The sequence below is a fragment of the Ixodes scapularis genome, unplaced genomic scaffold (genome assembly GCF_016920785.2).
Source record: "Ixodes scapularis isolate PalLabHiFi unplaced genomic scaffold, ASM1692078v2 PGA_scaffold9__187_contigs__length_104089568, whole genome shotgun sequence".
NCBI lineage: Eukaryota > Metazoa > Arthropoda > Arachnida > Ixodida > Ixodidae > Ixodes > Ixodes scapularis.
Genome location: NW_024609884.1, coordinates 45626503 through 45635858, shown reverse-complemented (window position 1 = coordinate 45635858; position 9356 = coordinate 45626503). Strand labels below are relative to the sequence as shown.

At 49.9% G+C, this 9356-nt stretch overlaps 1 protein-coding gene across 1 annotated transcript; it reads left to right on the top strand.

The window, feature by feature from the left end:
• The first annotated feature begins 3337 nt into the window (after nucleotides 1-3337).
• LOC8031735 (protein unc-93 homolog A-like) lies at nucleotides 3338-7466 on the top strand. The gene is made up of 3 exons (XM_040219858.2): nucleotides 3338-4240; nucleotides 4415-4679; nucleotides 6889-7466. The coding sequence occupies exons 1-3, from the start codon at nucleotides 3338-3340 to the stop codon at nucleotides 7260-7262; spliced, it is 1542 nt and encodes a 513-aa protein (XP_040075792.1). The 3' UTR covers nucleotides 7263-7466.
• The last annotated feature ends 1890 nt before the right edge of the window (nucleotides 7467-9356 follow it).

Below are 9356 nucleotides of genomic sequence, written 5' to 3'. Positions count from 1 at the left end.
TGCTCAAGCAACATGCTAAATACAGTCTGGGCCATTGGGAGAGAATCACAAGTTAGACAGCCCAAGTGCAGGGGCAAAGTAAAAAAACAAGGAACATTTGTTATATACATTGCTCGCATTTGTCCTTTGCTGGATTCGGATAGTATTTCAATAAACTACACGGTGGTATCTATGGACTTGTTTATATCAACCCTCAAGTAATGTATAACAAACGTAAACAAAGGTGTCTAGCTCGTTATTAGTCTCTTAAGCCCTAAAATTGAGATTTTAGTTAAATCGAATTGTCCTGAAGCTAAAATACCAAAACCTTTTCTCACGCAGACTGTCGCCCTTCACAGGTTCCACATTTTCTGCTACTAGCGCTGCATCTACCACTGGACAGACGTTCGAATGCTTGCTTTTACTCCTGTTTTCCTCTGTTGTCAGAGAGTCCAACTGTAGGGAGTTTGGAGGCCGAGGAAGCTTTTGGAGACCTGCAGCAGTGTCCCTTTTATTTGGAAATGACAATTCAGACTAAACGGTGTATTTTGCGAATACCCAAGGCTGGAATAAAAATGTCGGGAAAAAGTATAAACATTCCAAATTACGGCACTATTGCTGTGCATATTTTAGGCAGTTCAATACATACAGGCAACTGGGGGCAATTCGGCCGTTTTTGCTGCTACCATACAAACTAATTTCCAGTAATTGTGCATCTTCTAAGAAATATGCCTGCATACGTGTATAAACTATATAATTCATTCACGAAGAAGCTACATTTATGTAAAACAACCCTGTTCCACGGGCACTTCAAAGATAACCAGACAAAGAGCCTTTAAAACATCAGCGAACCAGGGCATGCAGAGTGGCAGCGCAAAGTCGGGGTAGCGAGCTAATTTGCCGACCATGCCAAAGGCCCATGATATAAATGCCACTTCAAATGCCTTGAAGGCGGGATGTAATATCGTCCTAAATCATGAACATGCAAGGAACAGAATTCCAGCGTCTGAAACACTTGCACCACCGCTTCACCGATCCCTCGCAAAATTGCCTTGTATCGTACGTGTGGACGGACGGAGAGGTTCATCGCCGGAAATGCCACCGCCGATAGCTTTCGGGATTTGTAACCCAATTTTAAAAGTAAAATGGACAAGCAGGCTTATAAAATGTACGAAAGCACGTCAATATCGGCCTAACCCAACGTCTTGTACACCGGGTAAACGAAGTCGAGATCCTCGAAGAGCTTGCGGCACACAACGCCAAACCAGGAAACCGGTGCTGGGAAGCGAGCCGATGCGAGATCGCGGAGCGGAGTCATCGCCCTGACGTCACGGTACACCTCACCCAATTAGGGCGCGGCGACCGCAGCGACGCTTGTAAACAAACCAGTTATTGCCAAAGAAAGCATTTATGACAATTCAAGGGGAAGCTCATTGTTGTTTGAGGCGAGGACGGGTGTTCTGCGAACCAGAACATACAGAGCAAAGTACCAGGAAATGGATGCAGTGTGCACTGCTTGTGGAGAGGAGGACGAGACGGCTGAGCGCTTGATACTCTGTCAGTGTCCCTTTAATAAAGTCATTGGGTTTTAGAGACATGGCTCCGAGGCGAGAGCGCCGGCCCACGGATCCCCAGGTAGGGGGTTCGAATCCCGACCGAGGTGCCCGCAATATGACGGAGGCTTGTTGCGGAGAAGGCGCCGTGTAACCGAGCTTTCGGTTGCACGTCAAAAGATCCCCAGGTGGTCCAAATTAATCTTCAGTCCTCTGCTGGGGTGTGCCAGATGCCCGTCGTAGGTTTGGAAAGTAAAATCCCAAAATTTGATTTTTTGGGGTTTTAGAGACATCGAAGGAAGTGTGGATTTCAAGACAGTAGAGATTACCAAGCAAAGATTAAGTGAATGTGGGCAGAAAGCGAGAGAAAACTAGGTTTCTTCTTATTAACTGATGGCAAGGGGGTTCTATAGCCTCACTTTCTTTGCAGTGCGGAGTGAATATAGTTTTCACATTTAAATATTCGAAGCTTAAATGGTAAAACAAAATGGCTAGGTGGCGTAAGCTACCGCCCGACCCAAAGGGCTCAGCCGGATTCATCCATCCGTCCATCCAGCCGGGAGCAGGCTTTTCCATAGAGAGCGCTCAGATGCAGTGGTCGTAAGTATAGAGTTGGTCGTGGTTTGCGGGTGCACCTCGGTCACTTGGAACCTACAATAATGGATGAAAAATATGAATAAGGTATAGTTTGTTTTACTCTATGTGCAAACAAAGCCAGAGCTACAAGCACGAGCAAGTTGCCCTGAATGATGCTTGTACTGCACGAACGCGCATGGTCCGCAGGGCCGCTGAAAGCCTGGAGCACGCTCTTGTAGTTTCTGCAACGCTCGCAGTGATGTGAAACGGAGTATAGTAAAACTAAAAGGCAACCACAGTTAAATTATCACACGGAGGTGCTTAGTACAAAACATTGCTTAAATAAAAAAAAAAAAAAAAAAAAAAAAAACGAGTGGTTTTTGCCACGTAACAAACATAGGAGTATTTGATCTTTGATTGAAAGCCAGAGCTCTGCAGCAGGGCCGTACCTAGTGAGTAGATCTCGAGGTTAAAATCCTCCGTTCACTCTCCCTCGAAACGTTTGTGCTGCCTGAATTCTGAAGCATAGGCTTAAATAAAAAATATATAAATAATGATTAGGTTAAATTTGGGTCAGGAATTTAGCCCCTTCATCAAATCTTATTCTCTTATTCGTTCTAAAAATAATTTGTCTTTATACTGTAAATTTGTAGGTGCGGTGCGAATCAAAAAGGATGGTGAAAACAAAAGACGAAAAAGCGCTTGCAATTATGGCGGTTTTCACCCGTTTCGAATTCATGTGGTGAGTTTGCTCCAAAGAACCCCGCGCTACGATGCTACGACCAGTCGCCGGGGCAGTCTGAAACTCGCCATCACACACGCATCGCTACTGGTCGCTTTCAATCCGGCTTTCTAATATTTGCGAGCAAGGGTACCATCACGCATTCGGACACCACACGTCTGTGTACCGTTAAGCACTTGACCTCTAACACCGGGGCGTGTTTAGCCGCCGTACTCCTCGCTGCATTATTTTTCGGCTGGTTCGCGTCACTGAGGCCTCGCCCCTTGAACGTGCTGCTTCAAGTCACTGTGGTGTTGGTAAGCTACCAATGGCGAGGTTGGAGCTCTCGAGGGCTGCTTCTAAGCGCTGACCCACCGGGTGCTGCGAGCTTGCAAGCTGGGGCCCCGTAAGAGCGTGGTGCGAGAGTGGTGCCTTGACTGGCCAGAGGAGGCGAGCAGCCCTAGCGGACACAGGACTACGCCACGATGACCTAAACGGCGCGACTGACATGTCATCGCCATCGGCCGGTGACGCGGAAGGCGACAGAGCGCACCCATCCTGGGAACCACGGCAGCGGAGGCAGCGGCTACGCCGGAACTTGCTGGTACTCAGCGCCTGCTCGTTTCTGATCAACTCGGCGTTCTTATCGTTAAGCAGCCTCCAGACAAGCGTGCTCAACGCTGAGAGTGGTCTAGGTACTGTGTCGCTGAGTGCCATCTGCTCTTCGTTTGTGCTCTCGTGCTTGTTTCTCGCGCCCTTCTTCATCAGCGTGGCAGGTCTGAAGGTCACCATCGGTGCCTGCACTCTCCTATACACACCCTATTTTATCGCCAACTTCTACCCGCATTGGGTCACTGTGCTTCCCACCTCGTTCGTGCTAGGCTTCGGCGCTGGGCCTCTGCATACGGCCAATAGCGCATACGTGGCCGAGCTGGCAACCCAATACGCGGGCCTGCACCACCAGAACGCGAACGCCGTAGTGGGGCGTTTCTTCGGAGTCTTCCTCATGTTCAGCCAGTTGTCCCAAGTATTTGGAAACCTGCTCTCCTACGTGATTCTGGGCACTGGCGGCGGTGGTGGCGTGAGCCACGGGTCAAACGGTGACAAGCGAACCGCCTGCGGGGTCAACTTCTGCCCGCAGTCTGCGCTGCCTACAAACCTGACGGCTCCGTCAGTGACAAGCAGATTTCAGCTCTGCGTAGTGTACACGGCCTTCGGTTGGATAGCGGCTCTCGTGGTTTTTCTCCTGTTGGATCCTCTGGAACGCAAAGTACAGTGCCAGGACAGAGCATCATTAGACTTAATGCTGCTTACGATGCGTCATATGAAAAATCCCTACCAAATTTTCATTGTTCCCTTGACCATCTTCACTGGACTGGAGGTCGCCTTCATCGCCGACGACTTTACAAGGGTTAGTGTGATTTGAACCTCCCACTATCAGCTGTACCTTCTGTTTGGCACATGCGACTATAATGTATCAACTTTTGTTTCTTTTAAAGCTCGTCGTTTTTCCGGAATGCTTAGTTTTAAGTGTTTTACCTCGATGTTTGAGTGTTCAAGCCCACTCCGGTGTTCTTATTCGCAGGCGTACATCACGTGCTCCTGGGGCGTGGGCTACGTCGGTCTTTTCTTGGCAAGCCTCGGTGTTACCGGTGCTCTTTTTTCGCTGAGCTTCGGCTCGCTACTCCATCTAACGGGCCGTCCACAGATGGTGTTACTCGGCGCCGTAGTTAACGTGGCCATGATCATCCTGATGCTCAGCTACGAAACAAGCTACCTCCTCTTGGTCCTTCTGGTCGCTTCAGGTATCTGGGGCATCGCCGATGCCGCATGGACCACACATATCGTTTGTAAGTGTTTGCTGGTGTTTGCTGGTGTATGCTTATTTGTTCATTCCAAAATACCACGACTTCAAAGTAGCTTCAGCAGGTGTGGTACCTACCTGCTGTAGGGATGAGGGCGGGAGCGCAAAACTCCAGTATGTTAGGAGTGCTGGAAAATCGAACGTCTTATTTGTTTTTTTTTTACAAAACATAATAAGGAGCCGGCTGAAGGTTCAGGGGCTCTGATTGAGAAATATATGCACATATTTTGAAAGTGGGATGGGTGCTTCTTTAAAGCGTTCAGATGCCAAATAACACGTCCAGTGATTTCACAGAATTAACTACCTCAAGAACTGTAGTAAGAAGAGGTTCATCTTCTCGCGGAACATTACAAATTTTCCAATTTTTTGGGGGTAAATTAAGATACTTAAATGTGCATTTAAATTGGTAAAAGTTTCAAACGCATATGGCATAATTATTTTCTCTGACAACTTGCTTTTTCCTTGGTGTGACAACAAGTATAGTGGTCAACTGCTCTTCAAAATAACGTTATGTTTTTTTGTTTTTTTTTACGGTTGACGTGCATGGGGCGAGGAGGGCGACGAACTTCGCCCGTAGGCGTTGAACAGTGACTGTTGCGCCGCGGACAAAGCGAACAAGCCGCCGGGCTGTTCGCCGCATTTTTGCTCCATGGATTTCTGTCTCGAAACCAAACAAGGTATATGTTTTTAAGGATATGTGGCGCATAATATCCCCGTGGGCGTTCGTTCGTTCTGTCGCTCTTTTTCACGGTTTCTCGGTTGCCACTTTGGCGACAGAGAAAGTGCGGATGCAAACTGCACAAACGATAATGCAATGCACCAGACACTTGCTTCTAGATGCTTCGCGTGTGTGAACTGGTCAAGACTATACTTCGTCTCACCTTAGCATGAAGTATTGTTAGCCGCGGATGCTAAAGGCGGGAGCTAGTTGCTTTGGATGAAGCCTCGGCAGCTGCACGAGCGCTCTTGCAGCGAGTGGCTCCAGTCAAGACAGTCAAGGCCAGCCGCTCGCGCTTGCACAGCCTTCGCAGTTAGTCCATGCTAAGGTGAGACAAAGTATAGGGTGCCTCAATGTCCTTCTGTTTAGGGTGACGCCACCCTTTGTAGTACCGCATGTCGACAGCGCGCGCTCACGGGTAAAATACAAAGAAATCGACGAAAACAAAATATAGCCATAGCACAGTCAGCGCCACAAACGCGTGCAGTGACACGCTCTTCCACGCTCTTCTGAACAAAAAAGAAAAATAAACGTGTGGGACAAAATGACCAGATGTGTCCACCTTAAGCAAAGCGCTCATGGAGGCATTCCTAATCAAGACATTATCTCCGATGTTTGGCCAGCTTGCTGATGCCTATGCACCGGGACAGGGAAAGGAGGAGACGAAAGTGCGAGGACGTCAGAACGCCGAGCTCTGGTTAAAATGATTAGTGGGTAGGCCAGCAGCCTGTGTCTCCACTGCACTCGTCGAAGGCGTTAGAACGAGGAACAACGGCGTCCGGCTTTGGGCTTTCTCATTCGAACGCGTTCGTCGAGTGCACTGAAGGCAAAGGCAGCTTTTGTCTCTGAAGTCCCTCGATAAAATTGACGCTTACAAGTACCGCCAACCATTGTTGTGGAAACGCGCAAGACACGTCCACGGAAGGGTGCTCGGCCGCCATTCGCTTCCGAGGGCCGCTCATTGCAGTGCTGCTCCGCCATTTGCCCTAAAAGGCCGCTTGAGACACGGGCCTCTTGCACTGGCGCATTTGACGCTACTTGCAAGACAAACGCAAACACATTGAGGGGCTTTATTTGTTTCCACTGTACTCGGCCGAAGGCGTTAGAAGGCGGAATGCCAGTGTGCCGTTTGGCTCTCGCATTGGAACGCGTTCAGTGATGGAGACGAAGGCAGCTATAGCTTTACGTCTCCCCACTAATGATTCGAAACAGAGCTCGGAGTTCTGACCTCCGCGCGCTCTCTCGTCTTGTCCTCTCCCTCAGTTTCTCGGCGGATACGTGGATTACACGACGTCATGTCAGTGGCCATCGGGGTGGCCTTGCTGTTTTCTGCAGCGTACATTGCGCGCCACCGCCGAATTTGTTTATCTCAGCAAGAGCAAGTAGGAATGACCCAGAATGACCACTAGCACGGGGCGCTAACGTCATGTACAAATCATGTGTAGAAGGAGGGTTCTAAAATCCGCGCGCTGCGCAGCCTTCTACGCGGTGGTCTTCTGGCAGACCCCGGAAGCGGCATTTGCTAGCTGCCACTTGTGGCGCTCGGTGGGCACCATCGCGGCCCTGGGCTACAGCAACCTGGTGTGCACCGACACCAAGCTGTACATCCTGCTCGGCGTGCTTACGGTGGGCGTGGCGGGCTACTTCGCCGTCGACGTGGACGTGAAGCGGGCCACGACGGCCGTCGTGCCCCGGGCGACGACGGCCAGCGCCACGGTGGGCTCCATCATGAGTGCCCCGGGCCTGCCCTTGGGAGCCAGCGCCAGCTACGCCGTGGACGGCGCGACGGGCATGCCTCTGGTCATCCCCGCCCTCTTGACCTCCGCTTCGAATCCACTGGTGGTGCGATGACCCCCTAGCGTACAGCCCCTGCCGTCGGCTGTGTGTGGGGGTCTGTCGAACCGGCGAATAAACAACTGGGCAGCTCGAGGGAAGTAGTTTTGCGGTGAACTTGCAGGTTGACCCATCTCGCCGCTCTTTGGTCTGCGTGGTCTAAAACAGCCGCCTGACCATCGTTTGCAACTGTATCGTGCGGAAACTTAAGCGCTAGGAATAATTCGCCCGCTACTTTCGGCTTCGGGCTTGCCGGTAGAGGTCGCTAGTCTCTCTTAATCTGCTCGCCTCTCCATGATCTTTTTTTTTTCTTTTTTTTTTTCTTAAAGCCGTACGTTGACTGTGCGTGTTCTTGGTTGTTTAGGACTGATGATATCCTCTCTTGGTTCTTCTATGCTTAGTTTCTCCTCAAAACCTTCAGTAATGCAAAAGTGATAATTAAATACTTATCCGTCGTTGCTGGCACCGCGCTTGGCATTTATTTCCCAAAAATAGGAACCGTCTTTTTTTCCTGTGTGTGTGTGTGTGTGTGTGTGTGTGTGTGTGTGTGTGTGTGTGTGTGTGTGTGTGTGTGTGTGTGTGTGCGCGTGCGTGCGTGCGTGCGTGCGTGCGTGCGTGCGTGCGCGCGTGCGCGCGCCTGTGTGTGCGTGCGTGTGTGTGTGTGTTTGTGTGCGTGTGCGTGTGTGTGTAAGGGGGGTTTGAAGGGGGTGCACAATTAACTTCCTTTCCATATTTTATTTTTGATCCGTCATACATGCGCGCTTTTAGTTTTGCTGTTTTGACTGCTGGAAGTTGGTCATACCGACTCGCTTTATTCTAACCTGTACTAAAATGTCGCTTGCTCTTACTTCATGATCCGCTCTTCACGCACCATTTAGCGCGAACTGTTCAGAAAATAAATAATATATCGGGTTATTTATCTGCTGAGTGGTTTAATAATGAAGTTGCTATTGAGTATTTTTCTATTAAATGCCACGCTGTATCACTATGAATGCGAGAAATGGCAAAAACGTAAAGTTTGCTCTGATTAAAACTGACTGGCAGGCAAAATGACGGAGTCCGTTCAAAGCAAAGGATCATACAAAAGATGGCCCAACTGAACGCCAAACTTCATCGTCTTAAATGTTCTGTCGGAGTAAAAAAATCAAGGTGTTACTGGAGCGTATGTGGCTAGGGAGTTTATAGGGAATTTTAATGAAACACAACAGAAGCTGTCGTTCAAATCGCTTATTGCCTGTTACGAACTGCATCTTTGATAATAGGGACTTTTACCAAACTAACGTGTACTGCACTACCGGAGCCTTTGAAGCATGCATGCTTTTAAGCGCGCGCTCGCGATACCGTGACCGCGGGGCGCACGCTTAAAAGCATGCTTCAAAGGCTCCGGTAGTGCGATAGTGCGGTACGCGGAACGCGGTAACTGTTTACTAAAGGTCCCTAATGCGATATAAATCCGATGAAAGCTCGCTGTTAGCACGCAGTCAACCACAATGCACACGACTCTTACCGCCACTTCTACTGCCGGGGCAACAAACATTATTTAACTGTTTTTCTTTTAAGTCAACCCCCCTTGAGAACTTCCGGTAGTCACATGGAAACGCATATATGCGCATACGCGGAAAAGTGAGGCTTATGTGCCGTCCTCTCCTCCTTATCGCGCGCATGCGCGGGTTGAGGGAAGAGGCGCTCACTGGATGTTCCGCAGTCTTCACAATGCCTCGCAAGCGGTAAAAGTTGACTGAAGGGGAGATAGCTGAATAGAAGCGGTGTCGTGCTAAGTGAGCAGCCGAACACTAGCGCCTTCGCTCGGGGGGGTTCTTTAGCGTTGGTCCCTAGCTGACGTGTTGGGTCTCTTCTTACGCCTTCAGCCACCTTCGCTCGCGCGGCCCTAGTTTATTCCGGCTAAGTCCCGAACACTACATGGTGTCTGAAGTAAAGTTGTCAGTCAGCCCTGTCAAATAACGACGGCCCAGCCTCAGCCCCCACAATCGCTGCCGCCAGCCTCCGAAACCCGGCCCCGTGCCCTCGGGGACGCCGGAGAGTGGCCTGCCTGGCTGCAAGAGTTAGAGGATAATGCCTTTGCTACCGGCATCCACGTGGCGCCAGATGAGA